Genomic DNA, 18,562 nt, shown 5'->3' on the forward strand with positions numbered 1-18,562 from the left:
TTAAGGTGCTCGATAGTGATTCTCCTCCTTATGAGGAGATTATGGACAGAATCAATGCTCTCAAATTGGCTAATTCTTTCACTCTAGACGCCACTTTGCAAGTGGCTAGGTTAGCGGCTAAGAATTCTGGGTTTGCTATTGTGGCGCGCAGAGCGCTTTGGTTGAAATCTTGGTCGGCTGATGCGTCTTCCAAGAACAAGTTACTAAACATTCCTTTCAAGGGGAAAACGCTGTTTGGCCCTGACTTGAAAGAGATTATCTCTGATATCACTGGGGGTAAGGGCCACGCCCTTCCTCAGGATAGGCCTTTCAAGGCAAAAAATAGACCTAATTTTCGTCCCTTTCGTAAAAACGGACCAGCCCAAAGTGCTACGTCCTCTAAGCAAGAGGGTAATACTTCTCAAGCCAAGCCAGCTTGGAGACCAATGCAAGGCTGGAACAAGGGAAAGCAGGCCAAGAAACCTGTCACTGCTACCAAGACAGCATGAAATATTGGCCCCCGATCCGGGACCGGATCTGGTGGGGGGCAGACTCTCTCTCTTCGCTCAGGCTTGGGCAAGAGATGTTCTGGATCCTTGGGCGCTAGAAATAGTCTCCCAGGGTTATCTTCTGGAATTCAAGGGACTTCCCCCAAGGGGAAGGTTCCACAGGTCTCAGTTGTCTTCAGACCACATAAAAAGACAGGCGTTCTTACATTGTGTAGAAGACCTGTTAAAAATGGGAGTGATTCATCCTGTTCCATTAAGAGAACAAGGGATGGGGTTCTACTCCAATCTGTTCATAGTTCCCAAAAAAGAGGGAACGTTCAGACCAATCTTAGATCTCAAGATCTTAAACAAAATTCTCAAGGTCCCATCGTTCAAGATGGAAACCATTCGAACTATCCTTCCTTCCATCCAGGAAGGTCAATTCATGACCACGGTGGATTTAAAGGATGCGTATCTACATATTCCTATCCACAAGGAACATCATCGGTTCCTAAGGTTTGCATTCCTGGACAAACATTACCAGTTTGTGGCGCTTCCTTTCGGATTAGCCACTGCTCCAAGGATTTTCACAAAGGTACTAGGGTCCCTTCTAGCGGTACTAAGACCAAGGGGCATTGCAGTAGTACCTTACCTGGACGACATTCTGATTCAAGCGTCGTCCCTCCCTCGAGCAAAGGCTCACACGGACATCGTCCTGGCCTTTCTCAGATCTCACGGCTGGAAAGTGAACGTGGAAAAGAGTTCTCTATCCCCGTCAACAAGGGTTCCCTTCTTGGGAACAATTATAGACTCCTCAGAAATGAGGATTTTTCTAACAGAGGCCAGAAAGACAAAGCTTCTGGACTCTTGTCGGATACTTCATTCCGTTCCTCTTCCTTCCGTAGCTCAGTGCATGGAAGTGATCGGGTTGATGGTAGCGGCAATGGACATAGTTCCTTTTGCGCGCATTCATCTAAGACCATTACAACTGTGCATGCTCAGTCAGTGGAATGGGGACTATACAGACTTGTCTCCAAAGATACAAGTAAATCAGAGGACCAGAGACTCACTCCGTTGGTGGCTGTCCCTGGACAACCTGTCACGAGGGATGACATTCCGCAGACCAGAGTGGGTCATTGTCACGACCGACGCCAGTCTGATGGGCTGGGGCGCGGTCTGGGGATCCCTGAAAGCTCAGGGTCTTTGGTCTCGGGAAGAATCTCTTCTACCGATAAATATTCTGGAACTGAGAGCGATATTCAATGCTCTCAAGGCTTGGCCTCAGCTAGCGAGGACCAAGTTCATTCGGTTTCAATCAGACAACATGACGACTGTTGCGTACATCAACCATCAGGGGGGAACAAGGAGTTCCCTAGCGATGGAAGAAGTGACCAAGATTATTCTATGGGCGGAGTCTCACTCCTGCCACCTGTCTGCTATCCACATCCCGGGAGTGGAAAATTGGGAAGCGGATTTTCTGAGTCGTCAGACATTGCATCCGGGGGAGTGGGAACTCCATCCGGAAATCTTTGCCCAAGTCACTCAACTATGGGGCATTCCAGACATGGATCTGATGGCCTCTCGTCAGAACTTCAAAGTTCCTTGCTACGGGTCCAGATCCAGGGATCCCAAGGCGGCTCTAGTGGATGCACTAGTAGCACCTTGGACCTTCAAACTAGCTTATGTGTTCCCGCCGTTTCCTCTCATCCCCAGGCTGGTAGCCAGGATCAATCAGGAGAGGGCGTCGGTGATCTTGATAGCTCCTGCGTGGCCACGCAGGACTTGGTATGCAGATCTGGTGAATATGTCATCGGCTCCACCTTGGAAGCTACCTTTGAGACGAGACCTTCTTGTTCAGGGTCCGTTCGAACATCCGAATCTGGTTTCACTCCAGCTGACTGCTTGGAGATTGAACGCTTGATTTTATCGAAGCGAGGTTTCTCAGATTCTGTTATCGATACTCTTGTTCAGGCCAGAAAGCCTGTAACTAGAAAGATTTACCACAAAATTTGGAAAAAATATATCTGTTGGTGTGAATCTAAAGGATTCCCTTGGGACAAGGTTAAGATTCCTAGGATTCTATCCTTTCTTCAAGAAGGATTGGAAAAAGGATTATCGGCAAGTTCCCTGAAGGGACAGATTTCTGCCTTGTCGGTGTTACTTCACAAAAAACTGGCAGCTGTGCCAGATGTTCAAGCCTTTGTTCAGGCTCTGGTTAGAATCAAGCCTGTTTACAAACCTTTGACTCCTCCTTGGAGTCTCAATTTAGTTCTTTCAGTTCTTCAGGGGGTTCCGTTTGAACCCTTACATTCCGTTGATATTAAGTTATTATCTTGGAAAGTTTTGTTTTTAGTTGCAATTTCTTCTGCTAGAAGAGTTTCAGAATTATCTGCTCTGCAGTGTTCTCCTCCTTATCTGGTGTTCCATGCAGATAAGGTGGTTTTACGTACTAAACCTGGTTTTCTTCCAAAAGTTGTTTCTAACAAAAACATTAACCAGGACATTATCGTACCTTCTCTGTGTCCGAAACCAGTTTCAAAGAAGGAACGCTTGTTGCACAATTTGGATGTTGTTCGCGCTCTAAAATTCTATTTAGATGCTACAAAGGATTTTAGACAAACATCTTCCTTGTTTGTTGTTTATTCAGGTAAAAGGAGAGGTCAAAAAGCAACTTCTACCTCTCTCTCTTTTTGGATTAAAAGCATCATCAGATTGGCTTACGAGACTGCCGGACGGCAGCCTCCCGAAAGAATCACAGCTCATTCCACTAGGGCTGTGGCTTCCACATGGGCCTTCAAGAACGAGGCTTCTGTTGATCAGATATGTAGGGCAGCGACTTGGTCTTCACTGCACACTTTTACCAAATTTTACAAGTTTGATACTTTTGCTTCTTCTGAGGCTATTTTTGGGAGAAAGGTTTTGCAAGCCGTGGTGCCTTCCATTTAGGTGACCTGATTTGCTCCCTCCCTTCATCCGTGTCCTAAAGCTTTGGTATTGGTTCCCACAAGTAAGGATGACGCCGTGGACCGGACACACCTATGTTGGAGAAAACAGAATTTATGTTTACCTGATAAATTTCTTTCTCCAACGGTGTGTCCGGTCCACGGCCCGCCCTGGTTTTTTAATCAGGTCTGATAATTTATTTTCTTTAACTACAGTCACCACGGTACCATATGGTTTCTCCTATGCTATTATTCCTCCTTAACGTCGGTCGAATGACTGGGGTAGGCGGAGCCTAGGAGGGATCATGTGACCAGCTTTGCTGGGCTCTTTGCCATTTCCTGTTGGGGAAGAGAATATCCCACAAGTAAGGATGACGCCGTGGACCGGACACACCGTTGGAGAAAGAAATTTATCAGGTAAACATAAATTCTGTTTTCCCTCCCTTTTAAGGGAAACATTTGATTTGTTTCAGGCCTGGACTCCATTATCTCCACGGTTACAGGGGACAAGGGTGCCCTCCTACCGCAGGATAAAAGGAACTAACCTAAGGTAAAATGATCTAATAACGTCAGCAGTCCTCCTCTAAGCCTGAGCAAACCAAGAGCATTTGGAAGCTGGCTCAATCCTGGAATAAATCCAAGCAGAACAAGAAGCCCACCGAGAACACGTCGGCATGAATAGGCGGCCCCCTGATTCAAAGCTGGATCATGTAGGGGCAGACTATTGCTGTTTTCTAACGCTTGTTCCAGGGATGTGCAGGATCCGTGGGTCCTGGAGGTCATAGCTCAGGGATACAAGATAGGTTTCAAATATCATCCACCCAAGGGCAGATTTCTCCTCTCAAGCCTTTCTTTAAAACCAGGAAAGAGGGAAGCTTTTCTGGGGTGCGTGCAGGATTTGTCCTCCTTTGGGGTCATTGTCCTGGTTCCTATCACAGAAAGAGGTTTGGGATACTACTCAAATCTGTTTGTGGTCCCAAAGAAGGAGGGAACTTTCCGCCCAATTCTGGACCTAAAGTGCTTAATCAAGTTTCTAAATGTCCCCTCTTTCAAGATGGAGACGATAAGGTCCATTCTTCCTCTAGTTCAGGAAGGACAGTTCATGACCACTATAGATCTGAAGGATGCCTACCCTTCACGTTCCAATCCACAGGGACCACTTCACTTACAATTTTCTAAGGTTTGCGTTCCTGGATCAGCACTTCCAGATCATTGCACTTTCGTTTCGTCTAGCTATGGCCCCAAAAATCTTGACAAAGGCTCTGGGAGCTGTCCTGACTGTCGCCAGAACCCAAGGTATAGCAGTAGCTCCCTACTTGGACGATATTCTGGTTCAAGCGCTATCCTTTCGTCTAGCAGAGGCACATGGATGGGAGATAATCTTAGTGAAGATTTCTCTCTTCCCAAGCACCAGGGTAGAATTCCTGGGCACCGTAATAGATTCAGTATCCATGAGGATATTTCTAACCGACCACGAGACGGTGTAAGCTAGCTTCGGCAAGTCTTGCCCTTCGGTCCTCCTTAAGGCCATCTGTAGCTCAGTGTATGGAGGTAATTGGTCTCATGGTGTCCAGCATGGACATAATTCCTTTTGCCAGGTTCCGTCTCAGACCGCTACAGCTGTGCATGCTGACGCAGTGGAACGGCGATCATTCGGATCTGCCTCAACAGATTTCCCTGGACAACCGGTCGAGAGAATCGCTATCTTGGTGGTTCTGTCCAGACATCCTTTCTCAGACCATCCTGGGAGATTGTGACTATGGATTATATGAACATTTTGGTGCTTCGAGCAATCTACAATGCTCTGAAGGCTTGGCCTCTTATGGGTTTGTCCCAGTTTATCAGATTCCAATAGGACAATATAACCTTGGTGCACTATAACCTTAGTGGCTTACATCAACCATCAGGGGGGAACGAGAAGCTCCCTAGCGATGAGGGAAGTATCTTGAAATATTGAGTGGGCGGAGGCCCACAGCTGTTCGCTGTCAGCGATCCACATCCCGGGTGTGGACAACTGGGAAGTGAACTTTCTCAGCAGACAATCCTTTCATCCGGGGGATGGTCCTCCATCCCGAAGTGTTTGCGGAGATATGCTTAATGTGGGGGACGCCGGAGATAGATCTCATGGCGTATCGTCTCAATACCAAACTACCCAGAAATGGGTCGAGGTCCAGGGATCCTGAAGCGGAGCTAATAGATGCAGTACCTTGGAGGTTCAATCTAATCTACCTTTTTCCACCTTTACATCTCCTACCTCGAGTAGTGGCCCGCATCAAGCAGGAGCAAGCGCCAGTAATTCTGATTGCTCCATCATGGCCGCGAAGGATGTGGTTCACGGACCTAGTGAGGATGTCATCTTCTCCATTGAACAGGGTCCTTTTGTTCATCAAAATCTAGATTCTCTGAGGCTGACTGCGTGGAGATTGAACGCTTAGTCCTAGCCAAGAGAGGGGTTTCTGAGAGAGTTATTGATACTCCCATTCAAGCTCATAAGCCCGGTTACTCGTCACATCTTTCATAAGGTGTGGAGAACCTACTTATTCTGGTGTGAAGAGCGTGAATTTTCTTGGCATAAAGTTAAGGTTGCCAGAATTCTGATTTTTCTCCAGGACGGTCAGGTGAAGGGTCTTTCCGGCAGTTACCTGAGGGGATAGATTTTGGCCTTGTCTGTTTTACTGCACAAGAGGCTCTCCGAGCTTCCAGATGTTCAGTCCTTTGTTAAGGCTCTAATTAGGATCAGACCTGTGTTCAGATCTTCGGCTCCCCCTTGGAGTCTGAATCTGGTTCTTAAGGTTTTGCAATGGACTCCGTTTAAACCTATGCATGGAATCGATATTAAGTTGTTGTCCTGGAAAGTTCTCTTTCTACTGGCTATTGCTTCAGCGCATCTTAGATTGCCGCCTTGCAATGTGAGCCTCCTTATCTGGTGTTCCAATCGGATAAGGCTGTCTTATTTGTTGCATATTCTGGGAAGCGTAAGGGCCAGAAGGTCTCTTCGACTTCTTTATCCTTTTGGTTGAGGAGTCTTATTTGCTTAGCCTTTGAGACAACAGGATATAGACCTCCTCAGAGAAGTATGGTTCATTCTACTAGTGGCTTCCTCTTGGGCCTTTAAGAATGAGGCCTCTACCAGATAATTTCATTTCCTCCTTTACAAAGAGAGTCCACGGCCCCCGCCCCTGTTCTCCGATGGGCGGCCCCCTAAATTATAATTTTCTTCTGGCACCTTTTATACCCTGATATTTTTTTATTCCGTTCTTTGTTTCCTCTGCAGAATGACTGGGGGATGGGTGAAGTGGGAGATGTATTTAATCCTTTGGCTGGGGTGTTTTAGCCTCCTCCTTGTGGCCAGGTTCATTGTTTCCCAACAGTAAGGAATGAAGTCGTGGACTCTCCTTGTACAGAAGGAAATTAAATTATCTGGTAAGCATAATTTATGTTTTTACAGTGAGCAGGACCTTTTTCTCCAAGACTGTTGTGGATCTGTTCTGCTCTCCCCATAATATACATGAGGGGTGTTTCTAGCAGTAAAGTAAGAGTTTTTTAGAGACTGAAAATCACTTTAAGTGGTAGTGACATTTTTATTGTGTCATAACCAGAGTTCGTACAAGGAACAGTGATAAACTGAGCATATTACAAACAGTAAAATGTTTAGCAATACAAATGGAGCAGTGCATTAAGGAGAATTAAATAAGTAACTTAGATGTAAGTTTATAAAATAATGGCAGTTTAAAAAAAAAAAAAAATTCATTTAGAATTTGAAATTCCATTAAAATAAAAAGCAATTGCCATAACATGCATAACATAAAATATCTTATAAATAAATATAATTAAAGTGGCATGAATTTAAACTTATAAATGTACTTCTATTGTCACATGTTCTTCGTTCTCTTGGTATCTTGGGGAATAAGCTCTATCTAGGGCACTATATGGCAGAAGTTTTGCAAGAATGTTATCCATGTGCAAGAGCAAATGGCACTATTTTCCTGCGATGTAGTGCTTCAGATACCTACCCAGGTATGTTTTCAACAAAGAATACCATAAGAACAAACACATTTGAGAAAAAAAGGAAATTAGAAACTTTTTTTTTATATTGTATGCACTTTCTGAATCGCAAAATAATAATTTTGGGTTTTATATCTATATGGAAAATATTTTTTTTTTCTTGAAATAGAAATTACTGTATACAATTAGGTATGTCATGACTTCAATTTGCAATCTGTTCATAATATATACTACTAACATTCAGTATATATAATCAAATCGTAAGCAATCTGTTGCTAATATGCTTTCAGATAAGAGGTCTATAAATAATATGCTAACAATTTCCTATCAGATTATAAAGGCTTTCAATTTGTGATTAAATTATAAAAGTTAAAAAGTCAATACCAGTTTACAGTAAACAAAACCAGTATCAAATACAAAATTAGCAATCAAATGAGAAAATGCTCACATTAATGTAATGAAATACTTTAGTATAACAAAATATGGACATCAAACATGTATCAGCTTTTGCTAGCAAGTTATATAAAAGCTCCTTATATGTTTATTTATATTTTTTCATATATATTTTGTGCTTGCAGATTCAAATAGATATTCCTCGTATGAGCCCAGAAACGTTACTTCTTCAACCAGTAGTGACTGAGGTAAGTAACTTTGAAGCAAGGATGATATACTTGTACTTGTGGTCACAATTTTAAGTAAACTAGGATTCCTCTGAAAGTAATTGGTTTGCATCTTTCTGTATATCTGTGTGTTTGACAGTTTATCAGTCTACGCACCAATTAATTTATTCATTCAATTTTTCTCTATAAAATTAATGAAAAAACAAAGAAAACAACAACAACAAGTTTATATTTAATTCTCAGGCCAAATGGATAAGAAATTATTTTCTTCAGGGGAAAATATTGATCGTAATACTATGAAACACAGTAATTTCCAATTAGCTTCACCCATGTTAAAGGGTTATTATATTGTTAAAATGATATGCCCTAATTTGTCACATTATGTAATTTTAAAAATAGTAAACCTTTTCCACTATAATGGCCCAGATTGTTTCATGGTGCATTATTTGTTCTTAGTTACACTATTACATTTTTATGTTTCATTTTTGTTAAGTAGAGAGCTGATTTTTTTTCCAGTGGAACTAAATGTTATAGCCAGTTGGCAGGTTGAGCAGATGTATTGTTTGGTATATATATGATTAAGGTTCTTTATTATACTACATTACATGATTTGTTACAGTAGATAAACAACACTTTTTAGAGTGTGCATCTGTCATTTCATATGTATCCCTTTGCTTTGGCTACAGAAAAAAAATGTCTTGTCCAAATAATTAGGAAACCTGAAGTTATTTTTTAAGAGCTATGGCTCACTGATTCCTGGTATTTGTCAAGTTCTGTTTTAAAGTTTAAAGAAATGTCTGGTGTAAGAAAACAGGTTTTATTTCCATAAGGCAGGAAAAAGTCCACAACTTAATTCCTTACTGTTGGGAAATACAACACCTGGCCACCAGGAGGAGGCATAGACACCCCAGCCAAAGGCTTAAATATCCCTCCCACTTCCCCTATCCCCCCAGTCATTCTTTGCGTTTCGTCACTAGAGGAGGATGGCAGAGAAGTGTCAGAAGATCCGGATAGTCCTTAACGATATGTTCCCTTCAAGAGAGGACTGGAAGTAATCGTATAAACCTTTCAGTTAGAGTATTGATGAAAGTTAGAGTCTGGAGATGCAGGTAAAGTTTTTCTGCAAAGCCATTCAGACTGTCTATCTAACAACACCCGAGCAATCAGTGTTGACACTGCTTGCTTTTCCACACTCAGGTCCCTGTCAGAGCATCGCTACAAGGCTGTCACACTTCAGAGGCTGTATCTGTTCCACAGCACGGATCCTGGAGGTTAAGTTGGTGTTATTTTCATATAGCAGGGACGCCTTATATAGGGTCACAGTGTGACTCCTCTATACCTCAGTAGGATTGAAACTGGGAACAGTTTGGGGATTTTATATACTGCTTTAACATTTGTGAAGAACATTTTCAGGGCTCATATATACTGTGTACTTTTGGCTGGAACAGGCAGGTTTTACTTTCACTTTTGTATGTTGCACAGCTCCTAATAGCTTTGCACACTTTTTCATAGCAGGGGAGGTCCTGCCTTGTGCACCATGTGCCGGGTGTGGCTTCATTCACTTCCTTACAATTCTGCTGCAGATAGCGTTCCTGAGGTGCGTTTCTTGACAACTTGTCTGGGTCTAGGAGGTGGTGAGTGCTCCAGCCATTGGCTTTGTAAATATGCCTTTCTATATTTAAAACGTTTATTTTTGTATAAGTTTTCTCGATAAATTTCTATCTTTTCTACCCTAATCACTTCACACGCAGTTCCCCGCGGCACAGCTATTTCTCCGTCTGGAGGGGGCCTTATTCCTGTTTTACCGCACAGTTACAATCTGTGTGTCCGTGGCCCTGAGTGCCCTACCTATCTCTGGGAAACATAAGAGAAAGGTTAAACACGGTTCTCCTGTTTTAGATAAATCTAATTTCCAATCACATCTAGCTTTTTTGTCCCAGCTATCTGAGGATGAGTTAACCTCTGTGGCATCAGAGGGAGAACTTTCGGAGTCGGAAACTTCTATTACTAAATCACCTCCAGCAGAGGAACTCTCCTTTAGATTTAAAATTGATCATCTGCGTTTTTTACTGCAGGAGGTCATGTCTACGCTAGAGGTTCCAGAGGCTAAGCTACCTGAGGAACCTAAGATCCCTAAATTAGATAAGGTTTATGAAGACAGGAAGGTCCCACAACCTTTTTCGGTCCCAGTTCGTATGGCAAACATTATTAGTAACGAATGGGAAATAATTAGAAATCCTTTTCTCCCTTGGCTACTTTAAAAAAAAATTGTTCCCAGTCCCTGACTCTCAAGTAGAACTGTGGGGCTCCATCCCTAAGGTGGATGGCGCCATTTCAACGCTATCTAAGCGTACTACTATCCCTCTTTAGGATATCTCTTCCTTTCGAGAATCTATGGATAAGAAGTTGGAAACTTTCCTAATTTTCTCCAGGATGGAGTGGAGAAGGGTCTATCTGCTAGTTCTCTGAAGGGACAGATATTGTCCCTGTCGGTGTTGCTGCACAAGAAATTAGCTGAGTTTCCAGATGTGCAGTCCTTTGTTAAGGCTCTGACTAGGATCAGGCCTGTGTTTAGAAAGATGGCTCCGCCATGGAGTCTCAACCTTGTTCTTTGTGTGTTGCAACAGGTTCTGCTTGAGCCCATGCATAATGTTGACATTAAACTGTTATCTTGGAAGATTTTGCTTCTATTGGCTGTTGTCTCTGCTTGCAGAGTCTCCAAAATTTCTGCCATGTAATGTGACCCCCGTTACCTTGTTTTGCATGCTGATAAGGCGGTTTTATGTACTAAGTTAGGTTTCCTTCCTAGGGTGGTGTCGGATTGCAACATTAATCAAGAGATTGTTGTTCTTTCCTTGTGTCCCAATCCTTCTTAGGCGAAGGAACGTTTTCTTCACAATCTGGATGCGGTTCGTGCTTTGACGTTCTACCTTCAACCTACTAAGGAGTTCAGACAATCTCATCTTTGTGATCTATGCGGGTAAACGTAGGGGTCAGAAGGCCACTACGTCTTCCCTGTCTTTCTGGTTGAGAAGTGTCATCCGCCTAGCTTATGAGACGACGGGACAACAGCCTCCTGAGAGGATTACGGCTCATTCCACTAGAGCAGTAGATTCTTCCTGTGCTTTTAAGAACAAAGCTTCAATGGATCAGATTTTTAAGGCAACTACCTGTCCTCCTTACATACTTTTTTAAAATTTTACAAGTTTGATGTGTTTGCTTCGGCTGAAGCAGCTTTCGGGAGAAAGGTTTTGCAGACTGTGGTGCCCTTAGATTAGGGTCCACCTCTTTTTTGTTCCCTCCCGTTATTCCTTCAGTGTCCTCTGAAGCTTGGGTATTGTTTTCCCAACAGTAAGGAATGAAGTTGTGGACTCTCCCTGCCTTATGGAAAGAAAACAAAATTTATGTTTACCAGATAAATTCCTTTCTTTCCTGGCCGGGAGAGTCCACGACCCCGTCTGTAAGTTATTCTTTGTTTGGGCGGCTGCCTTTTTGTTTTTCTTCTGGCACCTTTATACCCTGATGCTTCTCCTACTTTTCCTCGTTCCCTCGGCCAAATGACTGGGGGGATATTTAAAGGAACAGTCTACACCAGAATTTTTATTGTTTTAAAAGATAGATAATCCCTTTATTACCCATTCCCCAGTTTTGCATAACCAACACAGTTTTATTAATGTACTTTTAACCTCTGTGATTATCTTGTATCTAAGCCTCTGCAAACTGCCCTTTTATTTCAGTTCTTTTGACAGACTTGCAGTTTAGCCAATCAGTGCCTGCTCCCAGATAACTTCACGTATGCGAGCACAGTGTTATCTATATGAAACACATGAACTAACACCCTCTAGTGGTGAAAAACTGTTAAAATGCATTCTGAAAAGAGGTGGCCTTCAAGGTCTAAGAAATTAGCATATGAACCTCCTAGGTTAAGCTTTCAACTAAGAATACCAAGAGAACAAAGCAAAATTGGTGATAAAAGTAAATTGGAAAATTGTTTAAAATTACATGCCCTATCTGAATCATGAAAGTTTATTTTGGCCTAGACTGTCCCTTTAAGCCTTTGGCTGGGGTGTCTTTGCCTCCTCCTGGTGGCCAGGAGTTGTATTTCCCAACATAAAGGGATTAAGTTGTGGACTCTCCCTGCCAGGAAAGAAAGGAATTTATCTGGTAAGCATAATTTTTTCATTTTTTTTATTTTATGCTTTTCCTTTATGTATTCTAGCACTAAAAATGTGCTATTATTTTCCATATAACAAATTGTATCACTTACTTAAAAATCTTATATGCATTATTTAAAATAGTTCTCAGATCCTTATGTCTGACATTTCAGTCCGTAGGTTCAGCAAAATCACCCACAAACCACATTTTAAAAGGATTTAAGTCAGTGAATGCTAATGGATGCACAGAGCAAGTAATTATCAGCGGTTGTATTTCACACAACTGAGAATTATTTCAAAATATTTATCCTTGCAACGGAATGTAAATATTATATCTTTACCTTTTGATTGACAGATACAGCAGCTTTTGTCATGGTTGATGAAAACTCTAAACAATCTCCTTATGGAATTGTGTATGTACTTTTGAATAGTCATTGCCCTTTTTTATCTAGAGTAGGGGTGGGCAAGAGGTAGATCACAGTCTACCAGTGGACCGTGAGTGAATTTTGAGGTGACCGCCTGGATTTCCAAAGTCTGCGTAGTAAGAGAAAGATTTCACCATTGTAGATGTGTGAGAAATCTATCTCTTACTTATGCAGACTGCTAAACATGCCTATCAGCACGCAGGACTCATATCGAGCCTCAGGGGTGTAGCATTACATATATATATATATATATATATATATATATATATATATATATATATATATACAGTATATAACTTACATACAAGTTTCACATGATCCTCAGCACCAAACTTCTACTACACAACCATCTTCGTTAGAGACAAGAAGGCTGCTACAAGTGCGGTGAATGGATCGCAAAATTAATAAAATATGAGCTGACCAATGATGTTGAATCATGGTGTTTTTTTTGTTTTGTTTTTAGTTAGGTGACCACGTCACTTGGAATAACATTTGAGGTAGCCCTTGCCTTACAAAAGTCTGCCCATCTCTGATCTAGAGGCTTAATAGAAATAGTAACATTTAATCTTTCTAATTTTCAGGCTTACTATATAACTGTAAAATATCCAGTGTTCAATAAAAAATAAAAATTATATATATATTACTTCTATAGGGTGGTGAGAGCCCATGAGCCATTACACATGGAATTTAACTTCTGGCCACTAGGAGGAGGCAAAGATTCCCAAAACGGCCAAGAACCCTTCATCCCTCTCCTTTATTGGTATGCCAGTCTTTGAAGAATTAAGGTACTCCAAATTGTTCTTTGAGAAGAGCCCTCGGACTGATTTCAGTCCCCCCTCCCAGGGAGCTGCTAATAAAAGACAGAGGCCTAGATTTGGAGTTTTGCGGTAGCCGTGAAAACCAGCGTTAGAGGCTCCTAACGCTGGTTTTAGGCTACCGCCGGTATTTGGAGTCATTCAAAAAAGGGTCTAACGCTCACTTTTCAGCCACAACTTTTCCATACCGCAGATCCCCTTACGTCAATTGCGTATCCTATCTTTTCAATGGGATCTTTCTAACTCCGGTATTTAGAGTCGTGGCTGAAGTGAGCGTTAGAATTCTAACAACAAAACTCCAGCCGCAGAAAAAAGTCAGTAGTTAAGAGCTTTCTGGGCTAACGCCGGTTTATAAAGCTCTTAACTACTGTGCTCTAAAGTACACTAACACCCATAAACTACCTATGTACCCCTAAACCGAGGACCCCCACATCGCCGACACTCGATTAAATTTTTTTAACCCCTAATCTGCCGACCGCCACCTACGTTATACTTATGTACCCCTAATCTGCTGCCCCTAACACCGCCGACCCCTATATTATATTTATTAACCCCTAACCTGCCCCCCACAATGTCGCCGCCAGCTACCTACACTTATTAACCCCTAATCTGCCGACCGCAAAGAGCCGCCACCTACATTATAGCTATGTACCCCTAATCTGCTGCCCCTAACACCGCCGACCCCTATATTATATTTATTAACCCCTAATCTGCCCCCCTCAACGTCCCCTCCACCTGCCTACACTTATTAACCCCTAATCTGCCGACCGGACCGCACCACTACTATAATAAAGTTATTAACCCCTAATCCGCCTCACTAACCCTATAATAAATAGTATTAACCCCTAATCTGCCCCCACAATGTCGCCGCCAGCTACCTACACTTATTAACCCCTAATCTGCCAACCGCAAAGAGCCGCCACCTACATTATAGCTATGTACCCCTAATCTGCTGCCCCTAACACCGCCGACCCCTATATTATATTTATTAACCCCTAATCTGCCCCCCTCAACGTCCCCTCCACCTGCCTACACTTATTAACCCCTAATCTGCCGACCGGACCGCACCGCTACTATAATAAAGTTATTAACCCCTAATACGCCTCACTAACCCTATAATAAATAGTATTAACCCCTAATCTGCCCTCCCTAACATCGCCGACACCTAACTTAAATTATTAACCCCTAATCTGCCGACTGGAGCTCACCGCTATTCTAATAAATGTATTAACCCCTAAAGCTAAATCTAACCCTAACACTAACACCCCCCTAAATTAAATATAATTTTAATCTAAATAATAAATAAACTCTTATTAAATAAATTATTCCTATTTAAAGCTAAATACTTACCTGTAAAATAAATCCTAATATAGCTACAATATAAATTATATTTATATTATAGCTATTTTAGGATTAATATTTATTTTACAGGTAACTTTGTATTTATTTTAACCAGGTACAATAGCTATTAAATAGTTAAGAACTATTTAATAGCTAAAATAGTTAAAATAATTATAAATTTACCTGTAAAATAAATCCTAACCTAAGTTACAATTAAACCTAACACTACACTATCAATAAATTAATTAAATAAAATACCTATAATTATCTACAATTAAACCTAACCCTACACTATCAATAAATACATTAAATACAATTCCTACAAATGAATACAATGAAATAAACTAACTAAAGTACAAAAAATAAAAAAGAACTAAGTTACAAAAAATAAAAAAATATTTACAAACATTAAAAATATATTACAACAATTTTAAACTAATTACACCTACTCTAAGCCCCCTAATAAAATAACAAAGCCCCCCAAAATAAAAAAAATGCCATACCCTATTCTAAATTACTAAAGTTCAAAGCTCTTTTACCTTACCAGCCCTGAACAGGGCCCTTTGCGGGGCATGCCCCAAGAAGTTCAGCTCTTTTGCCTGTAAAAAAAAACATACAATACCCCCCCCCAACATTACAACCCACCACCCACATACCCCTAATCTAACCCAAACCCCCCTTAAATAAACCTAACACTAAGCCCCTGAAGATCTCCCTACCTTGAGTCGTCTTCACCCAGCCGAGCCAAATTCTTCATCCAAGCGGAGCAAGAAGAGGTCCTCCATCCGGTAGAAGTCTTCATCCAAGCGGGGCAGAAGAGGTCTTCCATCCGATTGAAGTCTTCATCCAAGAGGCATCTTCTATCGTCATCCATCCGGAGTGGAGTGGCAGCATCCTGAAGACCTCCGACCCGGAACATCCATCCTGGCCGACGACTGAACGACGAATGACGGTTCCTTTAAATGACGTCATCCAAGATGGCTTCCCTCGAATTCCGATTGGCTGATAGGATTCAGCCAATCAGAATCAAGTTCAATCCGATTGGCTAATTCAATCAGCCAATCAGATTGAGCTCGCATTCTATTGGCTGTTCCGATCAGCCAATAGAATGCAAGCTCAATCTAATTGGCTGATTGGATCAGCTAATCGGATTGAACTTGATTCTGATTGGCTGATCGGAACAGCCAATAGAATGCGAGCTCAATCTGATTGGCTGATTGGATTAGCCAATCGGATTGAACTTGATTTATTATAGCACGTGTAGCTAACGCACCCCTTTGGCCGCAGAACTCTAAATCTAGCCGAGAGTATGGATTTGAGGAGTCTGTCCTGTTCTGTAGAAGATAAGTCCTTCAGATTTTGCTACAGGATTAAATATTTTGTGTGCTCAACTGTATCTTAGAACAGTTATTATAAAACAGTTATTTTCAGACTCTTAACACTTCAAATCCGTCCTCTGAAGGTGAAGTACTTTCTAATTATTAGGAGTCAATTTCTGATCAGGATTCGGAATACTCCACTTTTATGCTCACGCTTATGTTCATCTTAGAACTCTTATTAAAGTCGGTTTTATGTACTTTAGGAGTTCAAGACTCTAATCCTTCAGAGGAAAAATCCATCCAACAATTAGATTAAAATTTCAAAACCTTCTGTTAAGACTCCAGAGGTTTTCTCTGTTCCAGAAGTGATAAATGAAATTATCACCAAAGAGCAGTCCACGAGTTGGGAAATTATCCAATGGTGTATGTTGTCACCCTAGCAAAACACACTAATATCCCTTTGGAGGTTACTTCCTTTAAAGACCATAAGGACAGAACATTTTAGTCTTTTCACAGAAAGGCTTATTTTTTTAAGACAGCTGTTAGTATTGTTTGTGTAACAGCAGTTTTTTACTCTTTGGTTTAATAATTTATCTGATCAAATTTCAGATGATTCTGTTTAATAATACTTTTATCTGTGATATTTTTATAATCAATGCCAAAAATATGGCTTTATCTGTTTTGACCAGAAGAGCATTGTGGCTCCAATCATGGTCAGCAGAGATGGTTTCAAAATCTAGACTTTTATCTGATCCTTTTCAAGGAAATATGTTATTGGGGTCTGATTTAGATGCTATAATCTCTAATTTGACTAGAGGTAATGGAGCATTTCTCCATCAGGGCAAACAGTCAAAGGGAAAGAACAGAGTTACTAACTGCTTTTGTTCCTTTTGTCAATCAAGGAATCAATGGTCACCCCACTCATCACAAAACAGGTTTCTTCTATATTTTCCTGGAAATCTAACCCCAATTGGAACAATGCTAAACAGTCAACAAATCCTTCTTTCTCTATCAAGCTTTAAGGTGCAGCCCCTGATTCAGATCCTCTTCTGGTAGGGGCAGACTGCACATTTTTCAGAACACCTGGGCACAATCTGCACAAGATCCTTGGCTTCAGATCAAGGTCTCCCAGATGAAGGTTTTTACTGTCCCATGTTTCAAAGGACCATGTAAAGGCACACAACTTTTTTCCATTGTGTTCAGGATCTAGAACTCAAGGGAGTAATAGTTTCAGTTCCTATGTCAGAACAAGGCCAAGGTTTTTACTACAACCTTTTCATTGTTCCCAAGAAAGAGGGAACTTTCAAGCCTATTCTGGATCTGAAAACTCTAAACAAGTTCTTCAGGGTTCCTGCTTTCAATATGGAAACAATCTGGAGTATGTGTTCCCTTGTTCAACAAGGGCAATATATGTTAATGATTAGACTTGAAGGATGCTTACCTTCATATTCCCATCCACAGAGACCATCACCAATTCCTAAAATTTGCTTATCAGGACTTTTTCAGTTTGTTGCTCTCCCATTTGGGCTGGCTACAGCTCCAATAATCTTTATTTTACAAAGGTTTTGGGAACTCTCTTGTCAGTAATAAGATACCTCCATAACTGGATAATATCTTGGTGCAGGCTCCATCTTTACCTTTAGCAGTATCTCATACCAACAAGCTTTTGTTGTTTCTTCTCAATCATGGTTGGAGAATCAACATTTAAAAGTGTTCTCTATCTCCTAAAAACAGAGTCTCTTTTCTAGTAGCCATTATAGATTTGTTTAAAATGAGCCTTTCCTTGACAGATCAAAGGAGATCAAAGTTACAGGCAACATGTGTGAAACTTCAGTCTCTCTCAAATCCTACTGTAGCCTTTTGCATGGAGGTATTAGGCCTGATGATTGCTGCATCTGATGTCATCGCTTTTGCTTGGTTTATTCTCAACTTGCTCAAAAGATCTTTGTATCCCACAACAAGAAAATCTCCATCCTGGTGAATAGTGGAACAGTCAGTTACTCTGGGGGTATCTTTTGTCCGTCCAACCTGAATAATCATCATGACAGATGGAAGTCTCTTGGGTTGGGCTGCAGTATGGGGTCCAGGAGAGCACAAGGAGTTTGGTCTCCTCAGGAGGCAAGTTTCCAATAAATATCTTAAAACTCTGTGCAATCTTCAGGGTCCTTCAGAGCTGTCTTCTCCTGAAAGAAGAGACTTACCTGCACTTCCATTCAGACAATGTCACAGCAGTGGTGTATATCAATCACCAAGGGGAAACTCTCAGTTATCTAGTGACAAAGGAGGTGTTTCTGATTCTTTCTTGGGCAGAGAACAATCTTTGTATAATTTCCACAGTTCACTTCTGAACAATTGAGAAGCAGAATATCTGAGTCCTCAATCCCTTCATGCAGGGAAATAGTCTTAACATAAATAAGTTTTCAATCAGATTTTGGAATGATGGGGTCTACCAGAAATAGACCTGATGACTTTTC

The 18,562-nt window shown here is 41.4% G+C and overlaps 1 protein-coding gene across 3 annotated transcripts in view; it reads left to right on the forward strand.

Moving 5' to 3' along the window:
• Window positions 1-18,562, forward strand: part of TBC1D22A (TBC1 domain family member 22A) — a 1,537,055-nt gene that overhangs the window by 701,820 nt on the left and 816,673 nt on the right. For all 3 annotated transcript variants that reach the window (XM_053716617.1, XM_053716618.1, XM_053716619.1), the window contains exon 7: window positions 7,993-8,055. In XM_053716617.1, the coding sequence (XP_053572592.1) occupies window positions 7,993-8,055 (63 nt within the window). The remainder of the gene's footprint in view (window positions 1-7,992; window positions 8,056-18,562) is intronic.

This window comes from Bombina bombina, chromosome 6, assembly GCF_027579735.1.
Source record: "Bombina bombina isolate aBomBom1 chromosome 6, aBomBom1.pri, whole genome shotgun sequence".
NCBI lineage: Eukaryota > Metazoa > Chordata > Amphibia > Anura > Bombinatoridae > Bombina > Bombina bombina.